Consider the following 27,297-nt stretch of genomic DNA (forward strand, 5'->3'; position numbering starts at 1 on the left):
TTTAAATCAGTTTTGTCAGAGCTTCCTTGGGTGGTTGTCTTTTTATTTATTTATTTACTTATTTATTTGAGAGCGGCAGACACAGAGAGAAAGACAGATAGAGGGAGAGAGAGAGAATGGGCGTGCCAGGGCTTCCAGCCTCTGCAAACGAACTCCAGACGCGTGCGCCCCCTTGTGCATCTGGCTAACGTGGGACCTGGGGAACCGAGCCTCGAACCGGGGTCCTTAGGCTTCACAGGCAAGCGCTTAACCGCTAAGCCATCTCTCCAGCCCTCGCTGGGCTTTTATGATCAACAGTAGAGATTGGGGAGTTGCAAGCAGCAGAGACTAGTAGTCATTAAGTAAAAGTTCCTTTGTTGAAACGTTAGCTATGAAACGTCTATGTGGTAGGGGCCTTAGCAGCCTGCAGCGCTCCAAAGGGAAATTCATGATTGTGTTGGCCCAACAAAATGTGGTTACTGGTCAGCAGTGAAGGTCTCCAGCCTGCAACCACCTCCCTCAACAGGAAAAATGCCCAAGTTCTGTGTTTGTCACTAAGGCCCAGCCAGGCCCAGACACCCAAACTCTAGGCCAGAAGCCCAGCTCTGGGCAATGAGAAAGGACTGGTGAACCTGGTCATGGTGGCGCACACCTTTAATCCCAGCACTCCGGAGGCAGAAGTAGGAGCATCACTGTGAGTTTAAGGCCAGCCTGGGACTACATAGTGAATTCCAGATTCCAGGTCAGCCTGGGCTAGAGCAAGACCCTACCTTGAAAAACAAACAAAAACAAAGAGAGGGCGGGGGTGGGGGGGGAGGGAGGGATGGGTGAGGTACCAGGCCTTAGGCAGTACTGACTATTCTGGTTTGTTTTTTTTTTCCCAAGCCTACAGCCACCTCGCCACCCCCGCCCCCAATCTTTCAGTTAGAGCCATGGAGTAACTAAGTGGGGATGTTAGTCCCCTAACATGAGCCATCTCGCAGCTGGCTGAGGGCTGAGGGAGCCGGGCCCAGTGTCTCGAGCTATTGCTCTTGGAGGAGCTAGCAACAGGATGCCATACAGTTCTGAGCTGGTCACCCCAATGCAGTGGAATAAGGTCAGTGAAGGGGGTTCCCTTCCCTACTCCGCACCCTACCTCTCTTCACCCAGAAGAGCCAATGGTGCCGGCACCTGTAAACCCCACCGCCCCTCCGCCTTCTACTATGGGGTAAGACCAAGAACTCCAGACCAGACAGGACTGTTGTACTTAAAACCTTTATGTGAAATTCTGTAAAACTAGAGAGTGGCCCCGCTGGAGCCCTTGCCCGTGGGGCTGGGCACTCAGCACTTGCAGTAGATGGCCGCACTGCCCCGCTCCTCAAACTCTTCCTTGCTGACCCACAGCTGCTGGAAAGCCTGCAGCGAGGCCAGGATGGAGCCGCCGGTCCACACCGAGGTCTTCCTCTCGGGGGCTGCGGCCACGGTGGGGCTGTCCCCGGGGCAGAGGAGGCTGAGCTCCCTCTGGAAGCGTTCGGGGAAGCCTTCCAGCATGGTGCAGCCGCCGCACAGCAGGACGTTGGCGGCCATCTCCTCCTTGAAGCCCGTGTTCTGGCAGCGGTCCAGGCAGGCGGCCGTGAGCTCGGGGAGGCCGGGCTGATCGCAGCCGGCCAGGGAGGGCTGGAAGAGCATCTCGGAGCAGCCGAAGCGCTCCTGGCCGATGGTGATGACCTTCCCGTCCGGGAGCTCGTAGTCCACGCGCAGCTCCTGCACGTCCAGGCCGCGCTCCTCCTCGGGCTGCAGCGCCGCGTAGCAGCACTTCTTCTTGATGTGCTCCACGATGTGCAGGTGGTCGTCCGTGAACTTGTGGCCGGCCTCGTTGAGCAGCTGCATCAGGTAGTTGGTGAGGAGGCTGCCAGCGTAATCCACGCGGCTGGTCAGGCCGGGCAGCATGTCTCCCTCGGAGATGGGCACCACGTGCGACACGCCGTGCCCACTCTCCACCACCAGCCCCGAGGTCTTGCCGTACGAGTAGATGGACAGCAGCGCCTGGGACGTCACGTGCATGGCCGGGATGCTGAAGGTCTCAAACATGAGCTCGGCGTACTTCTCCCGGTTGCTGCTGGGGCTGAGCGGGGGGTCGGAGACCAGCACGGCGTGCTCCTCGGGTTGGATCTTCATGGCCGTGTGGAAGATGTACTCCCAGATGTTCTGGACGCAGTCCCAGTCCACCACGGTGCCGTGTTTCAGCGGGTTCACCAGCTTCAGAGACGCCTCCATGTTGAGCAGCTCGTGGCCCACGTAGGTCTCCTTGCCCGTGTGGGTGTCGCCCGCGTCGGCCGGCGTCTCGGCACTGCGCTTGCCCACGGTGGAGGAGATGAAGTAGGTGGGCCTCGGCTCCCCCGCGTAGCCGCACTTACAGTACTGGGAGCCCAGGTCAATGATGAGCGCCTTGATCTTGCGCGCTTTCTGCGGCTTCTTCAGTTGAGTGTTGGAACCCGTGTCCCAGATGCCAGCCTCAGACAGTGTTCCTGCCTCTCCAGGGTCCCCCTGAGCGGTGCCCATGGGCATAGGACCAGGGCTGTTCTTCGTGGCCGCCATCTGCTTTCCTTTCTCACCTCCTTACATCCACATCTGAGAGATCCTTGGGAGAGAAATGAGAGCCAACCCCCAGCAGTGTCTTGGTAACGTTACAGTTGTGATGTCATCAGGGCTGGTCCAATCAAACCGGGATGGAGGGGGGGGGGAGAGTGTTAAGGAAATACGTGGTTTTTTAACCTTCCACATACCCCCTGATCCAAATTTGTTTCTGGACAGAGCAGGTGACCAGCAGGTTTAGAAACCCAAGCACATTGGGGTCTCAGAGGTTTCTGGTCCCTCTCCACTTCTCCGTTCCTCACCACGCCCTAACTGAACACCTTCCCCCTTTGCTTCTCAGCAGAATGCTAAATAACGCTTACAGTAAGCCTGGCACTGGACCGTGTATTTTACATGCTATGTTTCAGGAGCTAGGCAGAGCTGAATAGACATTCAGATTCAAATGACTTGCCCAAGAGAAAACAGCTCCTGAGAGTGATTGCACTTCAATGGGCAGGGGAGATGGCTCTGTGGTTAAAGGTGCTTACCTGTAAAGCCTAAGGGCCTGGGGCCCAGTTCCCCAGTATCCACATAAAGCCAGATGCACAAGGTGGCTCATTTGTTACCCAACACCAATTCACCAGGCCTTCCTAAAGATCGTGAAGGCCCCAAGAGTACTTTCCTCCCATCTGGTTGCTTCCATTATAATCATAAAGCTTGTGAACCTGCACTTGGCCCTTTCCTTTTCTCACAATCCACAAGGCCAAGCACATCCCTGAAAGCCCGCATCCATTGGTCCTTTCCTTCTCACACATCCCAGAAGGCCCAGAGCAACCAGGAGAGTCTCCTTGAAGGGGGAAGCCCATCACAGTATGAAGAACACAGGGCTGAGGGTGAGTCTACAAGTGATGCTTGAGGTTGGATTTTGGGTGTCCTCAGTGGGGCTGGCATCAGCACCAACGTGTCCAGCTTAAGAGATGTTCAGGCATCCTCAGAGGTGCATTGAGGTCTCGGTCTGTCCACAGCACACCCCAGAAAGGATGCTACAGTAGGAGAGCTTGACCGCCCTGGCTGGGTGTCCTTGGGCAAACAATGTACCAGAGCCTTCATATCCTTTTTAAGTGGGGCCCAATAGGGTCTAACTTCACTGATCATGATGTACAAACCTATGACCTAAAAATAACTCTTCTTAAGGTCACCAAAGTAAGCTCAGCAGTCACCATAGCAAAATGGATCCTACTGAAGTCTGTCACACGGTGTCAATCCTTTGCTCAAAATCTAGTCACCAGCTGGAGAGATGGCTTAGTGGTTGAGGTGCTTGCCTGCTAAGCCAAAGGACCCAGGTTAGATTCCCCAGGACCCATATAAGCCAGATACACAAGAGAACGCACGCATCAGGAATTCATTTGCAGTGGCTGGAAGCCCTGGCATGCTTGTAGTGTCTCTCTCTCTCTCTCAAATAATTTTTTTTTTTTAAATTATCTAGTTGCTAGTGCTCTCTAACTTTACCTACCAAAGGCCAAAGACCTCACAGTGGTCCTGGCAGGATCTGCTTTCCCTCCTCCACCAGCCTTCCTTTTCCCACGTCACCTAGTTTTCCAGGCTCTTTCTACTGGCAACATTGGACTTCTTTCCGGTTCTCTAACTTGGGAGCGACAAACTTTTCCTGTAAAGGAGCAGTCACTATTTATTTTCATTGAGCTTCTTGGATGACAAAGTCATCACCGCAATGACTCAGCTCAGGCAATACATGAGTGAATGAGCATAGCTGTTCCAATGCGCTGGCATACAATCACAGGCTACACACCCTGCATCTGGCTGCACTCCTAGCCTTTGTCCAGGTTCACCACACCTCACTCAGTCCTCTCCCTGCTGCTCCGCTAACACCTGTGTCTGTCTTCTTCATGTCTTCCAGTCTTCATAGTTCAGGAGCCCTGCCTAGGCCACATCAGGGCTGCCAGCCCAGCTGCTCCTCGTCTCTCCTTCCACACATTTTCTAGACGATGTCTCAACATGCATTTCTTGTCTTCTCCCCAATGCCCACCAACTAGAGTATAAGCCCTGTTGCAGTCAGGGTCGCATTGCTGGTAGAAATCACCCAACCAAGAGCAGCTTTGGGGATAAAGGGTTTATTTTGGCTTAAAGGCTCAAGGAGGAAGCTCCATGATGGCAGGTAAACTCAGTTCTGAATGCCAGGTTCCCAGCAGATGGAGATTTAGGAATTAACACCTCCTGGAGGGCGAGCATGGTTGGGAGCAGGCTTATGGGTGTTGTAGCCAGTTTCCCCGTGCCTATGTTTGGCACACTCTCCTGTTCCTGTTGTCTACATGATGTTGGCCAGGGGGTGATGTCCACCCTCTGCTCATGCTATCATTTTCTCCTGCCAACATGAAGCTTCCCCTTGAGTCTGTAAGCCAAAATATACCTCATTTCCCACCCCCCCACAAGCTGCTCTTGGTTGGGTGATTTCTACCAGCAGTGCAAACCTGACTGCAACAGTAAAGTGGTACCAAGGAGTGGGATTGCTACTAGACACCTGACTGTGTGGCATTGGCCTTTTGGAGCTGATTTTCAAGAGGAATGTGAAACCTTGGCCTTAGAGCCACCTTGCAGTGCTGTAAGTACAGCTTGATGGACTAATCTGGTCAGAGTTGAAAGATCTGAATGCAGTAAGAACTATGGACTGTTAAGATTTGGCTTATGAGGTGAGAAAGCTTTGCTTGGACTGGGCTAGGAGTTTGTGTGAGAAGCTTCCTGTTATGTCCATGTCCTGAGAAGTTGTGCAGGGTTGCTTTGCATACAAATGAACTGGTGTGAGCAGAAGGATATGGCACAGAAAGAAAAATCTTTGGGTGAACTGTTGCCTGTTCAGCTGTAATTGAGAGATTACAACCTTTGAGATTGGGCCAGCTGATCTGCACTGGGACAACAGAAAGAATGTAGACTCTTTGGAAGGGGTCTGTGTGCTCAAGGAGTGTCCTGTTGTTCAAAGTCTGCTTTATTCCCCCCTGGATTAACAAAATGGCACCCTACCTGGTATTATGGAGTATAAGAAATGCAGGAAAGAGGGTCACTGAGTTTGCAACATGGTCTTGTTTTGGAAATGACCATGGGCATTGTGAAGCAAGATTGCTTGCATGGAGACCTGTTGGAGCAGTGAGGGTGAACCGTGGATTGCAGTAGAGACCCAGTGGAGATGCCAGGACCACGAGACAGCTGCTAAGGAAAGTTGTTGGCCCAGGATGAAGTATTCCAGGACTGTGAGTAGCCTAGCTGGAGGGGTAGAATTGGAACTCCAGAGACTTGTTGCTGGTTAGTATTATCGAATGTGGAGACTTGTTACAGCCTAGAGCTGTTGGACTTGAAGCTAGAGTTTGATGTTTGCCCTGGTTGTTTTAAATCTTGTATTGGCAAAATATTTCTTTGCTATTCCCAATACCATCTTTTGCAGTGTAAATGTTTATTCTGTGCCATTATGGGACTTTGGGGGATTTTCTGGTATTACAGCTCAGTTAAAAGACCTTGGACTATGGGGATGTATGAACATCATTGGAATTGATAATATGGGGATTTTTAAAGTTGGATGAATACACTGTATTTTACATCGTGGATGGTTAATAGTTTATGGGGGCCAGGGGTGGAATATGTGGTTTGATTCAGGTGCCCCCTACAAACTTAGGTATTCTGAATGCTTGGTTCCCAGCTATTAGAGATTTGGAAATTAACACCTCCAGGATGGAGTGTTTGTTTGGGGTGGACATATGGATGTTATGGCCAGTTTCCCCTTGCCAGTGTTTGGCACACTCTCCTGTTCCTGTTGTCTACCTGATGTTGGCCAGGGGGTGATGTCCACCCTCTGCTCATGCCATTGTTTTCCCTGCCATCATGGAGCTTCCCCTCAAGCCTGTAAGGCAAAAACACCCTCTTTTTCCCACAAGCTACTCTTGGTTGGGTGATTTCTACCAGCAATGTGAACCTGACTGCAACAGCAGGGGGAAATGATGGCATGAGCAGAGGGTAAACATCACCCCCTGACCAACATCAGGTGGACAACAACAAGAAAAGAGTGTGCCTAGCAAGGGGGAGCTGGATACAACACCCATAAACCTGCCTCCAACAATACACCACTTCCAGGAGGCTTTAATTTCCAACTGCCATCAGCTGGGGAACCTAGCATCTAGAACACCTAAGTATATGGCGGACACCTGAATCAAACCACCACATCCTGTCCCTGCCCCCATAAACTGATAACCATACATGGTGTAAAATGCAGTATATTCATCCACCTTTAAAAGTCCCCATAGTTTTTTTTTTAAATTAATTCCAGTGATGTTGATACATCCCCATAGTCCAAGATCTCCTAACTGAGCCATAATACCAAAAATCCTCCCAAAACCCATAATGGCACAGAATAAACATTCACACTGCAGAAGATGGTATTGGGCATAGCATAGAAATATTCAACCAATACAATGAGGGCAAACATCAAAAATCTGTAGTTACAAGTCCAACAACTCTAGCCAGTGACAAGTCTCCAAGTCTGTTAATTCTAACCAGCAACAAGACTCTGGAGTTCCAATTCCGCCCCTCCAGCTAGGCTACTCACAGGCCTGGAAAACTTCATCCAGGCTGGCAGCTTTCCTTTGCAGGCATCTCGTGGTCCCGGCATACCCACTGGGTCTCCACTGCAATACATAGTTCATCCCCATGGCTCCACTGGGTCTCCATGCAGGCATCCAACAAAACTGCTTCACACTGCCCATGGTGATTTCCAAAACACAAGACCATGTTGCAAACTCAATGACCCTCTCTTTCCTGCATTTCTTATACTCCATAATAACAGGAAGAGTGTCAATTTGTTAGTCCGGCGGTGGGGGGGGGGGGCATGAGGAGAATAAGGAGGATAAAGCAGCCTCTGAACAACAAGACACTCCTTGAGCACTCAGGCCCCTTCAAGAGTCTACATTCTTCCTGTTACACCAGTGCAGGTCAGCAGGCATAATTTCAAAGGTTGTAATCTCTCAGTTGCAGCTGAATGGGCAGCAGCTCACCCAAACATTTTTTTTTTTCCTGTGCCATATCACTCTGCTCAAACCAGTTCATTTCTATGCAAAGCAACCCTGCACAACTTCTCAGGACATAGACATAACAGCAAGCTTCTCACACAAACTGCTTCTAGACCAGTCCAAGCAAAACTCTTTCTCACCCTCATAAGCCAAACTTCACAGTTCATAGTTCTAACTGCATTCAGATCTTTCAACTCTGACCAGATTAGTCCATTAAGCTGTACTTACAGCACTGCAAGGCATCTCTTAGGCCAAGGTTTAAATCCTTTCACATTCCTCTTGAAAATCAGCTCCAAAAGGCCAAAGCCACACAAATGTCTAGCAGCAATCCCATTACTTGGTACCATTTTACTGTTGCAGTCAGGTTTGCATTGCTGGTAGAAATCACACAACCAAGAGTAGCTTTGGGAAAAAGTTTATTTTGGCTTATAGGCTTGAGGGGGAAGCTCCATGATGGCAGGGAAAACGATGGCATGAGCAGAGGGTGGACATCATCCCCTGACCTGTTGGGCACTGCCAGACATAGGCTGGAGCCTTTAGGAGAGGGGCCTGAGCTTCCAGACATTGCTAAGGACAACCCCTCCACACAGGAGGCCACTCCCTCTCCAAGCCCAGCATACCTGAACTTAGGCTCTGCCCATAGCCCTGTAACCTTTGGCCAGTTGCCTAGGAAACTCCTTATCAGCCTTCACACAGCTCACACCCCTGAGACCCTAGATCACCTGACCACCCCCCTCCACCATTGCCTATGTGCTAGAATGAATGTCCCCATATGCTAATTAGGCATCAGAAATGGTATGCTCAAATGCCTTAGGGCCCTTCTCCCCATCCTCAGATGCTTATAAACATTTCGCTGACAATAAATGGAGAGCTGTTCAACTATCTCCCAGGAGTATTTCTCTCATCATGCGCTCACCTACCCTGGTTGCCTGGATGCCTTTGGGGAGAACCACAGCTGGGACACCAGAGCAAGAATCCAGGAACCCACACTGGCCAACATCAGGTGGACAACAGAAACAGGGGAGTGTGCCAAACACTAGCAAGGAGGAGCTGGCTTTAACACCCATAAGCCTGCCCCCAACAATATACTGCCTCCAGGAGGCTTTAATTTCCAATTGTCATCACCTGGGGAACCTAGCAGCCAGAACACCTAAGTTTATGGGGGACACCTGAATCAAACCACCAGAAGCCCTGAAACAGCAGATTTTATAATTTCTTTTTCACTTCTGTATCCCCACCTATATGTCACTGGCACCCAGTAAACCTTAAGTTACATGAAAAAACCTTTTATTTTAAAACATAAGAAAAAAGGAAGCCCTTTCAGAAATAATACCCCAAATACCCTAATATAGGACAAAGGTTACTCTTCCCTGGGAAGATGTGAGTCACTGAATTATGTCATAATCAGTGATGTCACTGTTGGGCAAATTCTCAAACTGTCCTTTGAATAGGCCTTTCCGGCCTTGGAGCCAGCAGGACTGTAGAGCTTTCTTGAGAGCAGTATGGCTCTGGACAGTGTGTGGGCTCCACAGACAGTAGACATAGGGGATGGGCCGGCCAAGAACGTGGGTGACCAGGCCTCCCTGCAGACACAGCCCCTCCAGACTGCTTCTGTAAAGGATGGCCCAGCAAAGCGGGCAGTGTGGGTCCACCGGAACAGCACAGGCAGAGAAGCCATCAAATCAACAGTGCCCAGTGAACAGCCCAAGCTGGCGATGACCAAAGCTGTGGTTGTGGACCTTGGCACCGGCTTCTGTAAATGTGGCTTTGCCGGCCTGCCAAAGCCCACCCACAAGATTTCAACAACGGTGGGCAAGCCCTACATGGAAACGGCCAAGACGGGGGATAATCGCAAGGCGACATTCGTGGGGAAGGAGCTCCTTGATTCAGACATTCGTCTCAAGCTAGCCAATCCCCTGAGACATGGCATCATCGTCGACTGGGATACAGTGCAGGATATCTGGGAATACCTCTTCCGACAGGAGATGAAGATCGCCCCGGAGGAACACGCAGTGTTGGTGTCAGACCCACCCCTGAGCCCACACACCAATAGGGAGAAGTATGCGGAGATGCTGTTTGAGACCTTCAACATGCCGGCCATGCACATTGCCTACCAGTCCCGCCTGTCCATGTACTCCTATGGACGGACCTCAGGCCTGGTGGTGGAGGTCGGCCACGGCGTGTCTTATGTGGTCCCCATCTATGAGGGTTACCCTTTGCCCAGCATCACCGGAAGGCTAGACTATGCTGGCTCTGACCTGACAGCCTACCTGATGACGCTGATGAACAGTTCAGGCAAACACTTCACCGAGGATCAAATCAGCATCGTGGAGGACATCAAGACAAAATGCTGCTTTGTAGCCCTGGATCCCATTGAGGAGAAGAAAGTCCCTGCGGCGGAGCATCAGATCCAGTACATTCTACCTGATGGGAACGAGATCTGCCTGGGCCAGGAGAGGTTCCTCTGCTCAGAGATGTTCTTCAAGCCGTCTCTGATCAAGTCCATGCAGCTGGGCCTCCACACACAGACAGTGTCCTGCCTTAACAAGTGTGACATCGCCCTCAAGCGGGACCTCATGGGGAACATCCTGCTCTGTGGGGGCAGCACCATGCTCAGCGGTTTCCCAAACCGTCTGCAGAAGGAGCTGAGCAGCATGTGCCCCAATGACATCCCCCAGGTAAACGTGCTGCCTGAGAGAGACACTTCGGTGTGGACTGGTGGCTCTATCCTGGCCTCGCTTCAGGGTTTCCAACCACTGTGGGTCCACCGTTGTGAGTACGAGGAGCATGGGCCTTTCTTCCTCTATAGACGGTGCTTCTGACCCTGATGAGGCATGGTTGCCATGCCAGTGTGTCCAAGCTTTGCTGGGCAAGTGGCCCCTTGACACTCATGGCAGTGAGCTGGCATGTCTATTCCTCTAGCATTAAACACCCCTCATGTTCTTGACACTGTCTGTTTCCTGCCTCAAGACGATACACATAGATGCAGAATGCCCTTAAATGACATATGTGCCCCAAATACAAGTCGGGGGAGGGAAGAACCACAAGCAAAAATAGATATGTGCTATGCTAAATGCTTACAGACTTTCTCGTGGGGAAAAAACTAGCTCTAACTATTCTGCCTCTTCCTGTGGTTTTCTCTTTAGGATATGTTATTAAAATCAGCTTGGGAGGAGGAGTGTGAGGAGTGTATGGGATAAAGATAGATGAAGATGGTTGAGTGGATATAAGAACCCCCCCCCCCATTGGAGAACACTGTGCAAGTTCAATCTTCCACAAAGCAGTGAACTTACTTCACAAACTTCTGACCTAATGTCATTTGCGTGTGTGGTGTGTGAGCATTTTCATGCAGGGACATGTACGTAAGTGCAGGTGCGTATGCAGTTTGTGGAGGCCAGATGCTGACACTGGGGTCTTCCTTGACTGCTCAACCCCCGCCCTCGTTTGAGACAGTCTCTGCCGATCCGACTAGTCTAGCTAGCTAGTCCAGGAATCTTGTCTTCGCCTCCTGAGCACCGAGACTACAGCTGGGCCACCTTGTGCACCCAGTGTTTACAGGAATGCTAGGGATCTGAACTCGGGTCTTCATGCTTGTACAGCAAAGGCTTTACCCACCAGAAGCCCTATTTTAATGGCACCTTCCTGTAATTCTCACTTGTTTCTACATAAGTTCATATTAAGCCATCATGGTGACTGGCTACTGAAGATTAGCATATTATGAGCAAAATTTAAAGATTTCCTCTTTCTAGTAATAGGTAAGATGTGCCTTATTTTCAGTACTGAGGTTAAAGATAGGGGCCCACAGTCATCTCTAGGTACTCCAAGTAAATGTCCTTTCCTTATGACTGGGCTCACCATCAACCTTTGGAATATACAGTGGAGTTTGGAACGGGCCAGGATGAAGGCAGGGGCTGATGGGATGTTTGTGGCAGGGCTATCTATAGTGATCACTTTAATCCAGCTGACCAACACAAAGGAATGTACACCTCTCAGTAACCAATGAAGCCCTTCCCAGGCTCAGGAGCTTCTGCAGGTCTCCTGCAAGGAGTGCTGAATCTACCTCTAAGACTGAGTATGAATGTCTGCCTCACAGCTGATATAGACCAGACCCATGCCTCAGTAGTCAGGATCTGGTTTCCAGGAACTGTTCCCAAAAGCCACCTGGTTATCATGACTTTTACTTCTTGACTGGTACACTACTGTCCCTTATTATGTTCCTTAGTCATAGCTGCACATATTGAGGATCCAGAGGTAGAAACTTCCAGAACCTCACTTTCAGTCTCCACAAATGCTTAGACTCCTTAAGAGCCTAACCTGCTAGGTTCAGGCTCAAGAAAATAAAAATAAAAATAAATCAGCATATCTGGATGGCACCACCATGTTAAAACAGGGAAGAAGACACTGACAGCCAGCCACAGGACATCTGAGGGTCCTGTGACTAAGTCTTTTCATTGAGTATGAAGGATCAGGCAAGGGCTGGCTATATCGACTTGAAAGAGTGATGCATCTTACAGGTTTCTACTAAAACCACTCCACTGGCACTTGAACACTGACAGGCGAGTTCAAGTTTGATTAGTTCCTAACCTCTGGGTATCTTAAGTAGGATGGCGAACACCATCTTGGGCTAAGTATGCATTTTTTAAATGCATAAAATAGAATGTGCTGGATTACACAGGATAAAAGTTAACAGAAATTACTTTTACCTTCAGATTCCTAGGGTCAGTGGGCTCCTTAGCTACTCCTCAGAAGGAGTGTGAGGTCAAGGTCTTGAAAGGGTGTTTCTGGTGGATGGGTCTCTGTGAGTCCTAGGCTCAAATGTTCATTTACACACACAATGGAAAGCACTTAAAATATTTATTTTTTAATTCATTTATGAGAGACAGGTGGGGAGGTTAGAGAATGGGCATGCCAGGGCCTCTAGTCACTGCAAACCAACTCCAGACACATGAGCCATCTTGTACATCTGGCTTATGTGGGTCCTGGGAATCGAACCTAGGTCCTTTGGCTTTGTAGGCCAACACCTTAACCACTAAGCCATTTCTCCAGCCCTCAAAGCACTTTTGGTGTTCCTATCTTCCCAGTTACCCTAGTAACTTCACACACACACACACACACACCCCTTCACAAACACAGAAAAATGAAGTTTTAGTATTTCTGAAATCATATAACCCTTGTAGTTTATAACCAGAGCAATTTGACAATTTTGCTTGTTACAATGGAGATGGGCGTATACTACTGATATCTAGTGGGTAGAGACCCAGGAGATTATGAAGCACCACTCATGATGTACAGGATGCCATCCCTATAGAGTAAAGGAGGATAGAAGTCACAGGTAAAGGCCTAGGTGCACAGAGAACACAGCATTCAGGAGCAGGCATTCAGTGTCAGCAAACAGCATCAAGCAAGCCTAACTTGTCCGCAGCTCCTCGGTGTTCATAGTTACTGGCCTTCAGAGATCCTCACACAGGTACTAAAAAAAAGACTCCTGTGGGCTTCCACAGTATGGACCTCCTACAGGTACTAATAAATACAGCAGACAGGAAGGACACCCTTAGACTTCCATGGGCTCATGCTGCATGGATTGGCACACACAAGAAGTTCATTTTCTAAGAGCTGTCAGTTTGGTTTCCTATGTCACCTCTTAGGCAGGCTTGATGGGGTATGCATGTAATCCCAGAACTCAAGAGACAAAAGCATGAATGTGGCAACTTCAAGGCCAACCTGTTGTCCATAGTTTCAGGCCAGCCAGGGCTACACAGTGAAACCATTTCAAAATATCCAAAATAAACAAATGCCTTCTTCAAATATGGCACTTAGAATTTTCTTAAGTGTTTACACCCGTGTATGTGTGTATACATGTATATAGAGAGACCAAACTTTATTAAGGATTTGTGGCAGATCTTAGAAATTACACCTCACTATACTCAAAAAGGCATAAAAACATCAGGGGTAGCAGTATAGGCCAGTGGCAGAGCACTTTCTCTCAATGTACAGGGCCCCTGTGGCCAATCCCCAGAACCACAAAATGAAAACTCCCTAAAGCCTCCAACGCTAGCTCTTGCCTTGGACTTGACAAAGTGGAGAGCTCTCCACTGCAGTGGGCTGGTGCCCCTTTGGCAGGGCGTTCAAGTCCTTACCATCACTTCTGCATAAACAAAAAGTGTGAATCCATTTGACTGAGGAAGACAGCTCTCTGTAAGAAGCACCCTCCTGATGTCTGGAGCAGCTGAGCAAAGCTACCTGATTCAACAGACCCCGCAGAAAGCAAGCCAAGGTGTACCACAAACTTGCTTTGCTTTGAGAAAGTCCAACACTCCATCTTCAGAACTGCCTGCTCACATGAGAATGATAGTAATCAATAAAAATTCTTGCTCCTATGACATGATTTTAAAGAATTTGAGGACCTGTAATACTTCATCCCAGTATCATAGACACATTTCTATTTCCAGCCTGTTAGCATAGGTCCCTTTACTGTTATCCAAAGCAAGAATAAAAGCTCTATAGCATGTTAAAATGCTATGGCAGTCATCATGCCCACTGATCCATGCTAAAGACTAGTCCCAAAGAACTGAGAGCCTTGCAAATCTGGGTACTAACTAGAGGAGATCCATTATGGGTGTGAGTCAAAAGGCAGATTTCCCCAAAGCACTGATTGTTATCGTTTTTTCTATTATTTTGTGACAATTTTCAAATATGCTGAAAAGTTGAATTTTGTAGCAAATGTTCCTATGTTCTACAATTAATATCTTACTTTAGAGTAAGAAGTCTTGCCGGGAGTGGTGGCATATACCTTTAATCCCAGCACTCGGGAAGCAGAGGTAGGAGGATCGTGATGAGTTCAAGGCCACCCTGAGACTACAGAATGAGATCCAGGTATGCCTGAGCTAGAGCAAGACCCTACCTCGAAAAACCAAAACCAAAACCAAAAAACAACAACAACAAAAAACCAAGAATAACAACAAGTTCCCCAAGACCCACATAAGCCAGATACACAAGGTGGTGCATGTGTTTGGAGTTCATCTGCAGTAGCTGAAGGGCCTGGCATGCCCAATCGCTCTCTCAATAAATAATTAAAAAAAAAAAAGTACGGGAGGAATCATTAACTATACTAAAGGCTTACCTACAAAACTCTTGTCAAAATAAATTGGGGAATTTCTAGACTTGCAAAAACAAAACAAAAACTACGTTTCTTCCAAAGGAAAAAAAAAAACCCTAAAAGTTCTGTTGGGAACTAATTGAAAGAGGTCAGTTAATACCATGCAGAAAGCTAAATAAGATGACCTAGACAACGAGGAAACATTTCAATTAAAGAAAACAGTACATGGAAAACAACTAAGCATGCCATCAACAGGCACTGCTCCCCCAATGAAGCGCCAGCCCTGTTCGGCAGCTCTCAAGTGCTCCAGCTCAACCACTGCTGACTCTAGTAGAACGTACGGGACAATAAAATGGTGCCTATAATAGTGCAATGATGGGACTCTGCCCAGTTAAAACTGGAAACGCATGACCTGGCAAGATGGTACATTTTGTATTCTGCTTTAGTTTAAGGTAAAAAGATGTCAGGTAAATGGTTACATCTGACTAATGCTGGTAGCATTAACAGCTTGTTGATATATGATGCTCCCTACTAGCAACATATAACTCAGAAACATTACTTGCCTTTTTTTTTTTTTTTTCTTTTTGAGGTAGATTCCATGAAAGAACAGGTACAGTTGTCCAAGGTCTCAATAGAAATCAGATCTGTAGCTTGGAATGAGACTCAATCTCATGATTACCATAAGTAATGATGCTTTCAATTAGCATCAAATACAGCAATTCTCTTTTTGAGATAGTATCTTATAGCCTAAGCTGGCCTGGAACTCACTACATAGTCCAGGCTGGCCTCAAACTTACAGCAACCTCCACTTTAGGCCTCCTGAGTGCTGGGATTATGGGTATGTGCCACTATGCCTCACTAAGAACAACAGTTCTTTAAAAAACTGACCTATGACTGCAAAAACTTAGGTTCTGCTGGGGATTATGATCTATACCCCAAAACAAAATAATAACCCAACTGTTTGGTGTCTGCAAGGTCTGGTGTTCACAGGAGCTGGGGACAATGCTAAGGCAGGCCATGATACTTCCCAGTTCTCACTGCCAAGCCTCAAGAAGTAAGAGCTAGAGTGGCAACTAGGAATAATGATGATCTTCTGTCTGGAAACATCTCAGTAGGTCAGTCACTCTAGCAGGCTCAGTTTCCACTGGCTTCTTCTGTCGATCTTTGGAGGTATAAACATCTCAGCATCTGTAAGGGGGATGGAAGTTGTGATAAACACACACTCTCTTTCCACAGTTATGGGCTGAGCAAGAACACTATGTTAAACAAAGGAGACTAGGTTTTGCAGCTACAAGACAACCCTAACCACCATGGCTTGTATGCCTTTTACCCTCATCACCTCCAGTCACAGCAATTGCAGCCTGTAGACCCTGCCCTTAACAAAGGGAGTGCCATTCAGCTTCAGGCATGCCCACCAAGTGAGTAAAGCACAAGATGGTTCAGGATCTGAACAGGGAAGAACAGTTATGCCTACAGGGCAGTGCATCATTATTAAAAACCAACAGATTACATGCCCAAGGCCTGTTCATTTTGTAAAAGTTACTTGTTCTCTGAATACTTATATTTGTAGCTACGTATTACTCTCACTTTTGGTTAGAGAAGCTTCTCTTCTCAGATAGCAGTGACTGGCTGGGTGACTCAAAACTCACCAAAGTGCTGAGAAGTGGCATTAGAGTGTTCAACACAAAATGGGCATCTCTATCACATCCTCCAAGGTCAGGGACCATGGAGGAAGAGGTGGCAGAAAGAATGTAAGAGCCAAAGGAGGGGAGGAGTGTTTACAATACTATGTCTAGACACAAAGCAGCCTTGGCATTTGTAACTTCACAGAGGCTGACAGTACCTACACAAGACCTGCATAATGGGGGCGGGGAGATGATGATAACAGAATACAACACGGGGACTAACTTGGGAAGAAGACATTCGGGGAGGAGGGAAGAAAGGAGAGTGGTGGGAAGGAATTAGGATCACGGCATCTTGTGCATATGTACGGAAGTTGTCAATGAAATGTTAAAAACCTAAGAGAAAAACAAGAGTAGGATATGTACATAGCAAGTAAAGTGAAAGGACAGAAAATATTTTACAATCAACACAAAGGCCCTACTTTAATGAAAAGTAAAGTGGAGGAGTTAGGGAGAATAAAACTTGGGTTCTCTCACAAACTGCAAACTGTCAAATTTTATTATGTTTTTGACATACAGTCTCACTATGTAGCACAGGCTGAACTTGAACTTAACAGTCTTTCCACCTCTGCCTACTGAGATTACAGGCATGTGACATATACAGAATTAATATTTTCTTCAATATATTTTAAAATCCAGATGTTCTCTACTACTTGGAACAGTTTTATAATTAACCATATACTTTTTCTTCACCCACCACTCCTTAAAACAACAAAATTATACAGACAAAAGCCCACCAGAGGTTTTGATTATATAAGAATTTTAAAACTGAAGCCAGGCATGGTGGTGCACACCATTAATCCCAGCACTCAGGAGGCAGAGATAGGAGGACTGCCGTGAGTTTGAGGCCACCCTGAGACTACATAGTGAATTCCAGGTCAGCCTAAGCTAGAATGAAACCCTGCCTTAAAAAAAAAAAAAACACTGAAGAAAAGGCTGCAAAAGTCCCATAATTCAGTGATTAAAGTTTGAATGAAATTTTATCTTTAAAAAAAAAAATCTATGAAAATATTTTATTTTTAAAAAAATATTTTGTCTAGGGCTGGAGAGATGGCTTAGCAGTTAAAGCACTTCCCTGCGAAGCCTAGGGATCCAGGTTTGATTACCCAGAAACGCATAAGCCAGATACACACGGTGGTACATGCGCCTAGAGATCATGTGCAGTAGCTGGAGGTCCTCACGTGCCCATTCTCTATCTGCCTCTCCCTCCCTCTCAAACAAATATTTCATTGATTAATTTTTAAGAGGAGTAAGGTGTGTGAATGAGAGAGCGAGCGAGAATGAATGAATGAATATGGGTGCGCCAAGGCCTCTTTCCTTGCAATCAAACTCCAGATATATGTACCACTTTTGTGCCTGGTTTTACGTGGGTACTGGGGAACAGAACCCAGGCTGTCAAGCTTTCAAAATAAGCACCTTTAGTCACTGAGCTGTCTCTTCAGCTCCAGTATTTTACATAACTACACCTGTATTTAGACATAACTAAAAGTAAAAATGAAATGCTGAGTTTATTTAGCAGGAAAATAATAGATGGAAAACCGTATGACAGCAGAATATAACATAGCTCATATTTTCATGTTTATATTTCTTGGGACAAAAAGCCATTTTTATAAAACTATTTTGTGAACTTTTAACCCAGGGCCTCTAAATATTTTAATAACCAAATATTTCTTCCCCCAAGAACTCAACTGTAACAAATCCAACTCTGCTATGTTCATTCCAGCACTTTTCTAATATCATTTTATGTAGTCCTATATTTTTGTAAGAATTGCAATCAAATCTACAGTGGACACAGACTTCTCAAGAGAAATAATCACTAACACTTTTTGTAATATACATTTACTATGATGCTGGATCCCCCAACCAAGGCTTCCACCACTAGAAGCAGTGAACCAATGCACTAAAGATGTATTTTCATGACAGGGGAATCACAGTCAATATACAGACTCTCCTTACACTGCTGGCCCTCCCTCTCAGTACCTACTTGCAGTCCTGCTGTGTACTGAGGTAACATGAAGGAACAGACACTCACCAAGAAGTGGAGCTGCCATCTTCTGCTGCTGATAAGAGGCCGTGATACTATTTGCAGTAGAATTGGGACCTAGAACCTAAACAGAAAACAGTAATATCAGCAAAGATCATCTTACACATCAGCAGATTATCTTACACTTCTGATGACTGCAAAAAAACCAAAGGCCAAAGCTGCTATTTTTATTTATGTGGTACCAATACAGTAATACTCTCTTCCTATGGATTTAATATGCCACTTCTCTAGTCAACCCAGACCTCTTAAGTTGCCTCTCTTCCAACATAACAGGATGAACAAAGAGGAGATAATTCCCTAATGATCCGTCTGGCCTTTTCCCAAGAGGAGGGGAAAATATGAGACTATAGAACACCAACATACCCATCATACTCGAAAGAGTTATGGGAAACAGCCATTTTTATATGAATCTAATTTCAAATATGTCAGTCTTACACACGCCAGGGAAGCGCTGCACAGGCTGCACCAGGGCTCATGCTGCAGCAAGCCTCCGGGCAGCGAGACTCCAGCCTTCAGGTTTGCGCTCACCCATGGCTGCATGCAGCCCCTCAGTGCAATGCTCTCAGGGGTAATGCTATAAGCACAAATGGAAAGTGACCCAGTACCCTGAACACAGACTCTACCAACCAAAACTAAAGCATGAATTTCTTAGCCTTTTTCCCTGCAAGATTCATAAAACTGATGCCTTAGAAACCTACATGATCTGAACAGAAGAGTGGAGGGGAAGCATTCCAAACTGTTAACTTCAAACCACTGCATAATGCTCTTTTTTTTTTTTTTTTTTTTTTTTTTTTGAGGTAGGGTCTCACTCTAGCCCAGGCTGACCTGTAGTTCACTATGGAGTCTCAGGGTGGCCTCTAACTCACGGCAATCCTCCTACCTCTGCCTCCTGAGTGCTGGGATTGAAGGCGTGCGCCACCACACCCAGCAATAATGTTCTTATTTAAAGGCAATACCTATTATAGCAAACTCAAGCATTATAGCATTGCGATTTTAGTTGCCCCCCCTCCCACCCCGTAGGGTCTCCCTCTAGCCCAAGCTGACCTGGAATTTACTATGAAGTCTCAGGGTTGCCTCAAATTCATAGTGATCCTCCTACTTTTGCCTCCCGACTACTGGAACTAAAGGCGTGTGCCATTAAGCCTAGCTTAGTTGCTTTTACTGCTACGGTCTATAATGTGCTTTTTTTTTTTTTTTTGGTTTTGCGAGGTAGGGTCTCACTCTAGCCCAGGCTGACCTGGCATTCACTATGGAGTCTCAGGGTGGCCTCGAACTCATGGCGATCCTCCTACCTCTGCCTCCCGAGTTCTGGGATTAAAGGCATGCGCCACCACACCCAGCTATAATGTGCTTTTTATTTGCCCTTCAAACTTCTAGTGAAGCACCAGGGGATGCATCCCCACTGCCACCTGGGAAAAACAAGACCCTGGAAACCAACATGTTTCTAACCCAGTTCCAGTTCTGTACACTTAGCACCAGCCTAGTCATGTTTTCAGAAATCCCAGAACAGCTGCCCTGCACCCTCTTCTCAGAGGTTCTAGACCCTGGGCCTGAGAAGTGCAATGATCCCTACCAGGCCCTGTGTTCTTCCAGTAGAAGACAGGAAGCTACTTCCTCTAGTCACTCTATCTGTTCCTCTCTCCCCTCATGATACCTAACCAATCATGTATTGAACTCTGAGAAAGTAATAGGTATGGATTTTCTTTTTTTTTTTTTTAAGTTTTTTCTTTTTCTAAAAAATATTTTTATTTATTTGAGAAAGAAATAGGCAGAGGGGTGGAGAGAGAGAGAGAATGGGCACACTGGGGCCTTCAGCTGCTGTAAACGAACCCCAGATGTGTGCATCCACTTGTGTATCTGGTTTACGTGGGTACTAGGGAGTTGAGCTTGGTTCCTTTGCCTTTTACCTGGGTACTAGGGAATTAAACTCAGTTCCTTTGCCTTTGCAGGCAAGCACCTTAAATGCTAAGCCATCTTCTCAGCCCATATTTTTATTTATTTATAAGAGAGAGAAGAGAGGATAGGCATGCCAGAGACTCTCATCATTATAAAATTACAGACACATGTGCCACTTTGAACATCTAACTTTACATGGGTAATGGGGACTGAACTTGGGCAAGCATGCTTTGCAAGCAAGTGCCTTTAACCACAGAGCCACCTCCCCAACCTTATTTTTAAAATATTTTTTTTATGAGAGAGCAAGAAAGAAGAAGAGAACTGGCATGCCAGGGCCTCTAGCCATTGCCACCAAACACTGTGTCACCTTGTGCGCATGTGTGACCTTGTGCATCTGGCTTACATGTGTTCTGGGAGTCGAACCTAGGTCCTTGGGCTTCTCAGGCAAGCATCTTAACTGCTAAGCCATTTCTCTAGCTCAATTTTGTCTTCTTTTTAAAAAAATTAATTAACTTACTTTCAAGCAGAGAGAGGGAGGGAGGGAGGAGACAATGGGCACACCAGGGCCTGTAGCCACTGCAAATGAACTCCAGGCGCAGGCGCCCCCTGTGCATCTGGCTTATGTGAGACCTGAGGAATTGAACCTGGGTCCTTTGGCTTCGCAGGCAAATGCCTTAACCACTAAGCCATCTCTCCAGCCCAATTTTGTTTGCTTTATGGGACCCTAACATACCAGTCCTTACAAATCCCGATGATAATTCATGCAAACTCTTGATGGGACACAAAGCTGAGGCTCCCTCTAGTCCTAGCTCCCCCTCTATTCTGCCCTCTATCATCTTCCCTATGACAGCCAGTGTATGGAAAGGAAAAAATAAAACCCATAACTCTTCCACTGAGCAAGGAAATAGAAAATCTTACTGATGGCTTGAACATAAAGTTAACATAACTACAGCACATGCTATTTTGCAAACAGGAGAATTTTGCTTTGACTTCTAAAAGGTTGTGAGACTATAACTGAAAATGATAAAAACCTATGTAATCTCTGGAAAAAACTTACAGGTGTGGCTGAACTCTGTTGGCAGGTGAGGGTCCAAATTTCTGGATATGCTCTTTCTATCAACTGTAGGGAATTCTCAAAAGCCTTCTGCAATTCCTTTCCTTGTTCATCAAACTCAAAGAGAAAGAGTACTTTTAAAATACTGTGTACTTCATCTAGAGAGAAAAAAATTGAGTGTTAAGTTGTACTCCCTACTACATTGATAAAATCAAGTCTTAATAAGGTAAAAATTTTCTTTTTCTTTAAGGTAGGGTCTTGCTCTAGCCTAGGCTGACCTGGAGTTCACTATGTAGTCTCAGGCTGGCCTCAACCCATGGTGATCCTCCTGCCCCTGCCTCCCAAGTGCTGGGATTAAAGGAGTGTGCCACCATGCCTGGCTTTTTTTTTTTTTTAATATTTTATTTATTTTCCTATGTGTGTGTGGGGGGGTCATGTCAGAGTCTCATGCCACTGAAAATGAATGCCAGATGCTTTACTTGTGCTACTTTGTGCATCTGGCTTTTTGTGGGCACTACGGAACTGAACTTGGGTTGGCAGACTTAACCACTGAGCCCTCTCTCCATTCCGCCCTAAAAATTTCTGCCACAACACGGGTGCTTTCTGCCACATTTTCTTCTTCCCAATGACAGAGTAATTCCACACATCTAGTATGGAAGGAAAAAAGAAACACCATGGGAAGAAAGCAGCAGAATGGCTAGGTCTTTTCTCCTGGCTTAGGTACCAATCTCAGGTTGGTCAGCTGGGAGGGCTGATAAAGGAATGTATACCAAAATGACTTCCTGCTAAATTTTTTCTTCTTCCCTCAAGCTGGGAAAATCCCATCTTAATTGTCTATGAACTGTGCTGACAGTAGTGCCAGTCACGAGTGTGTGGCCAAGCACCACTGTCGGTGCTGACACTGTACCTTTCATCCTTTCAGTGCTCTGGACCACTTCACTGAGGGCCTCCAGAAGGGCCAGGTCCTCCAGGGGACTCCCTTCTTTGAGGCTGTGCTTCTTCCGTTCCGCTTTGCGGCGATTCTTAGATGATCTCCTGTCAGAAATTAGATGTTTATCAGTGAGGCTCTCCCAGTGCCAAGCAGAGTAAATATACCTGTGAGCCACTGTTTTCTAGGAAACTAGAGTCTACAGATGGCATTTGTACTTCTTCTTGCGGGGGGAGAGGGGGGTTCCAAGGTAGGGCCTCGCTCTAGCCCAGGCTGAGCTGGAATTCACTATGTAGTCTCAGGCTGGCCTTGAGCTCACAGTGATCCTCCTACCTCTGCCTCCCAAGTGCTGGGGTTAAAGGTGAGTGCCACCACACCCAGCTACAGATGGCATTTGTATTCAGGGCAAAATTGGTAATGAGGTTTACCATATAGAATAGAAAATGGGAGAAGAGTGTTTATAAATCTGACAAGAAAAACCCCAAAGAATGGTGTTTTTTTCCCTAAAATTACAATTAAAATCCAGAGCAAAATAAGGTTCCACCTGACAATATACTGGAACAAGCATAAGAACAACTTGAACTCTGTAGTAACGAACTAAATTTAAAAGCAAGCCTAATCTCATAGATGCACTGGGAAAGTCTACACAACTTGTACTTAGCCTTAAGGTCATCCTCTACTCCCACGGACGACCCAGTAGAAGCCCAACCCATCTGCTTTCTCTTTACCCAACATGCTGACAGGATCAGGTACATACGCTGATATCCTGGAATTACTGTGGGAATATTTGCCACTCATCTCACTGCCACTCATCACACTGCTGGTTTCAGAGAAGAGGTCTGTGTCTGGACCGTGGGACACATCATCTGTAAAAGAACCAGATGCAGATGAAGACACTGCCTGCGGAGGCTCATGGAACTTCAGTGAGGTGAAGGATATGCTCAGTCAGCACATACTGAAAGAAGGATGGGTACCATCACAAAGTTCATCTCAACATGAAGTAGTATCAGTAGTTTACCAAATCCATTCATTCATTCCTCTCACCCTCTCTTCCTTCCTTTTGGGGGACAGAGGGATGGTGAGGAAATTAATTTTGTGGAACTCAGAAGTGATCACTGTTCTGGTTGGATGGGGGCAGGTGCAAATATTGGGCAGCCTTCTGATTTCTGCACGGCCTTGGTGCTAAGCCCTTTCTCCAACACGTAAAAAAGACATACACAGCTTCTAAGGGGTTTCACATGGTGATGGTACAGTAATAAAATTACAGGAGAAACACTGCTGAACTAAGTGGAGTTTGTCCCTAGTCAACAATTCATGTAGAGGCTTAGTCCTCAGTGTGACAGTGATGAGGACACAAGGGATTTGTGTGACTCATGCAGCAGACTTCTGGTTCTTGCAGGACTCGATGAGTACAGTGAGTCTGGCCTACTGTAACAGCTTAGAGTTGTGACTCACTTTTTTAAACATGTGTTTTTTTGTTTGTTTGTCTTTTGGTCATAATGTCCTCATCAAAAGCCAAAGAGATGCTGGCACTAGGCTCATGCACACCTCCAGAGCTAAGCAGCAAAAGAAAGCCATGTTTCTTTCCTTTCAAATATTCTTATTTATTTATTTACTTATTTCAGAGAGAAAGAGGCAGACAGAGAGAATAGGCACACTAGGGTCTCCAGCCATTGCAAATGAACTCCAGATGCATGAGCCACCTAGTGCATCTGGCTTACGTAGATATTGGGGAATTGAACCTGGGTCCTTAGACTTCACAGGCAAGCCTCTTAACTGCTAAGCCATCTCTTCAGTCCCCTTTGTGTCTTTTTTAAAATAATATTTATGTAGCCAGGTATGGTGGCACATGCCTTTAATCTCAGCTGAGGTAGGAGGATCACTGTGAATTCAAGGCCAGCTTGGAACTACAAAGTAAGTTCCAGGTCAGCCTGGGTAAGACCTTATCTTAAAAAAATAAACGAACAGCCCAGAAAGCCAAGCGCCACATGTTCTCTCTCATATGTGGATCCTAGCTACAGATGATCGGGCTTTTGCGTGAGAAGGAAAATACTTAGTGGCAGAGGCCGGTAAGTTAAAAAGGAGATATAAAGGGAAAAGAAAGGAAGGGAGGAGGGTACTTAAAGGTTGATATTGTATATATGTAAGTACAATGATTGAGATGGGGAGGTAATATGATGGAGAATGGAATTTCAAAGGGGAAAGTGTGGGGGGGTGAAGGAGGGAATTACCATGGGATTTTTTTTATAATCATGGAAAATGTTAATAAAGATTAAAAAAAATAAATGAACAATAAAATTATTCGTTATTTATTAGAGAGAAAAAGGCACCCCAGACCAGGGCCTCCTGCCACTGCAAACGAACTCTAGATGCATGTACCACTTCATGCATCTGGCTTTATATAGGTACTGGGGAACAGAATTCAGGTCATCAGACTTTGTAAACAAGCACCTTTAACCACTGAGCAATCTCTCCAGCACCCCCCCTTTTTAAATAAAGTACTTGTCTTTGATATTCTGTTATAGCAACAAAAAATGGACAACAACAAAGAAACAGTTTAGACAATGCATGGTGGTGCCTGTGCTCCACCCCACAACAATCACTAAATGGGACTCAAGCACGTACTTACCCAGATACACCTGTTGCGCTTGCTCCTTAAGCTCTCGAACTACCAGCAAGCGGTTTTTATGGCGAATGAATGAGGCTGTCTGAGAGTCCAGAAAGGCCATGTAATTTTTCTGAGCTGGAGATGCAGAAAAAATTATTTTGAATGTGATATTTTGCTTAAATAAAGACAAACTAACTGGGAGGGGGTGCAATGAAAAAGGATTAAAATTAATGGAAAAAAAAAAACAGTACCTAGGTCTGCTAAGAAATTTTTTATTTTTCCACTTAATAAACTGGAGATGAGGATTAAGATCTCAAGAGTTCATCAACATTATCACAAAATAGTCTATAACACTAAACTGAAAGAAATATTTCAGTAAAGACTTGCTATCTAACCCAAGAAAAAGACAAATAAAAGTGCACAGGAAGCTGTTAACAAGTTACCTAAATATGTCCTTCTAAACATCATACTTGTCCATAGGTATGGAATAAATATCTCCAATGATTTCTGAAAATTACTGACTAGTTGAAAAATAACAATAGAAGAAGAAAAAAACAAATAGCACTACCTAAGAACATAGGTATTATGCATATGAAAATAAGTATTTTCTTTATTCTAAAAAATATTGTTACTTATTTGCAAGTAGAGAAAGATAGAAGAAAGGCAGACAGAGAGAACTGGCATGCTAGGGTTTCCAGCCGCTGCAAAAGAACTCCAGATGCATGAGCTATATGCACATATGGCTTACAGGGGTCCTGGGGAATTGAACCTGGGTCCTTAGGCTTTGCAGGCAAGCACCTTAACTGCTGAGCTATCTCTCCAGCCCCCATCAGTATTTTCAAATTCTCATCAACGGGTAAATTCTGGATAAATGATTACTTTTGGGCCAGGAAGGGTGATTTTCATACCCAGCTGGAAGTAACTAAAGTAAGTAATACAAAAATATTCTACCAAGTTTTAATAAGGCAGGTGACAAAGCAAGAAGGGAGGGTCAGAATGTTATTAAACGTGAATGTCACATGATATTCACAGGATAGACTTGCTTAACAAGGCACAGCTTAAAATCAACCCATCTTGGGCTGGGCGGGATGGCTCACACCTTTAATCCTAGCACTTGGGAGGCAGAGGTAGGAGGATTTCTATGAGTTCAAGGCCAGCCTGGGACTACATAGTGAATTCCAGGACAGTCTGGGCTAGAGCAAGACCCTACCTCAAAAAATCTCTCTCTCTCTCTCACACACACACATGAAAAAAACTTAACCCATCCCCCCTAATGTTTCTGCAAGTCAAACAAAATATGCTGGAATTGCTATTTACTTATTCTCTAGGAGCCATATATTGCATTTGGAAAGGTTCTTTTTGTCTTATTATTTTTACACTTTTATCTCTAAAAATTTCAAGGCAAAACAAGTAGGTACGTGATGGACAGAGACATCTGATGTTTTCTTCCAGCTGCCCCTGATGAGCTCATGGGGTACCACAGGCAAGTACATGGGGTGCTGCATCAGCACATACATATGAACACCTACCACCCCCACAAAGAATACATAAAAATCCAATAACAGAGTCTTCTCATTCCTTATCTCCCTTTCTTTATACATGTAAAAGAGGAATACGACTTAAAATGTATTTGTCACCTTCTAAAATGGAGGGCTTTACATTGGTTTCTATAATATCCATTCTGTTATATTTGTATACCTACAAGGCAAAAGACATAATAAAGTTAGGAAGAATACAACTAGTACAAGAGAGTTAATTTACTTGGAAAAAAACATCACTTTTAGCATGATGGGACATTTTCCCTAAGGGCAGGCCTCTCATAAGGCAGCTAAGGAAATTCACCTCGTTTCAGTAATAAGTCCTACATGGACATTACCAGGGACACACAAAATGACTATAAATGCTGCTCATCCTTACACTGGGGGTATAGCCATTTCTTTCTTTCTTCCTTTTTTGTTCTTTTTTTGGTTTTGTTGTTCAAGGTAGGGTCCAACTCTAAGCCAAGGCTGACCTGGAATTCACTATGTAGTCTTAGGGTGGCCTCAAACTCACAGCGATTGTCCTACCTCTGCCTCTCAAGTGCTGGGACTAAAGATGTGTGCCACCACACCCAGCTAGCCATTTCATTTTTAATCTCTCACTCACTCAGAAGACAATTATCTTCAGGAAAACTAATGGCACTGGAATAGATCATACAGAGGTAATCCAGGCCCAGAAAGACAAAAACCAATGTTCTCACTGGTATGGGGATCCAAACTCCGAATGCTTGTATGTATGCAAATGAGTGGAGGTAAGAAAAGATACAGCTATGCAGCTTTAAAAAAAAAAAAAAAGGAAATATAGTTTATCCCATACTCCTAGTGTGACCAACCCCTCTATCTCCCTCTCTAA

At 45.7% G+C, this 27,297-nt stretch overlaps 3 protein-coding genes across 5 annotated transcripts in view; 1 reads left to right on the forward strand and 2 right to left on the reverse strand.

The window, feature by feature from the left end:
- Positions 1-1,220: 1,220 nt before the first annotated feature.
- Positions 1,221-2,596, reverse strand: Actl7b (actin like 7B). Its single transcript, XM_004656986.3, has one exon. It carries the CDS (start codon positions 2,554-2,556, stop codon positions 1,300-1,302), a length of 1,257 nt encoding a protein of 418 aa, XP_004657043.1. The 5' UTR covers positions 2,557-2,596; the 3' UTR covers positions 1,221-1,299.
- A 6,504-nt stretch (positions 2,597-9,100) lies between these two features.
- Actl7a (actin like 7A) lies at positions 9,101-10,420 on the forward strand. The gene has a single exon (XM_004656987.2). The coding sequence runs from the start codon at positions 9,101-9,103 to the stop codon at positions 10,418-10,420; it is 1,320 nt and encodes a 439-aa protein (XP_004657044.2).
- A 4,150-nt stretch (positions 10,421-14,570) lies between these two features.
- Elp1 (elongator acetyltransferase complex subunit 1) overlaps positions 14,571-27,297 on the reverse strand; it is a 64,616-nt gene continuing 51,889 nt past the window's right edge. For all 3 annotated transcript variants that reach the window (XM_045155413.1, XM_004656988.2, XM_045155421.1), the window contains exons 31-37: positions 26,544-26,604; positions 24,928-25,041; positions 23,056-23,164; positions 22,278-22,405; positions 21,374-21,528; positions 18,409-18,484; positions 14,571-15,882 (exon numbers count right to left, since the gene is read on the reverse strand). In XM_045155413.1, the coding sequence (XP_045011348.1) occupies positions 15,815-15,882; positions 18,409-18,484; positions 21,374-21,528; positions 22,278-22,405; positions 23,056-23,164; positions 24,928-25,041; positions 26,544-26,604 (711 nt within the window). In that variant the 3' untranslated portion in view covers positions 14,571-15,814. The remainder of the gene's footprint in view (positions 15,883-18,408; positions 18,485-21,373; positions 21,529-22,277; positions 22,406-23,055; positions 23,165-24,927; positions 25,042-26,543; positions 26,605-27,297) is intronic.

The sequence above is a fragment of the Jaculus jaculus genome, chromosome 1 (assembly GCF_020740685.1).
Source record: "Jaculus jaculus isolate mJacJac1 chromosome 1, mJacJac1.mat.Y.cur, whole genome shotgun sequence".
Taxonomy (NCBI): Eukaryota; Metazoa; Chordata; class Mammalia; order Rodentia; family Dipodidae; genus Jaculus; species Jaculus jaculus.

Excerpts from the sequence above, each read along its gene's own strand:
- Actl7b (XM_004656986.3), bottom strand. The coding sequence starts at position 2,556 with ATGGCGGCCACGAAGAACAGCCCTGGTCCTATGCCCATGGGCACCGCT.
- Actl7a (XM_004656987.2), top strand. The coding sequence starts at position 9,101 with ATGGCTCTGGACAGTGTGTGGGCTCCACAGACAGTAGACATAGGGGAT.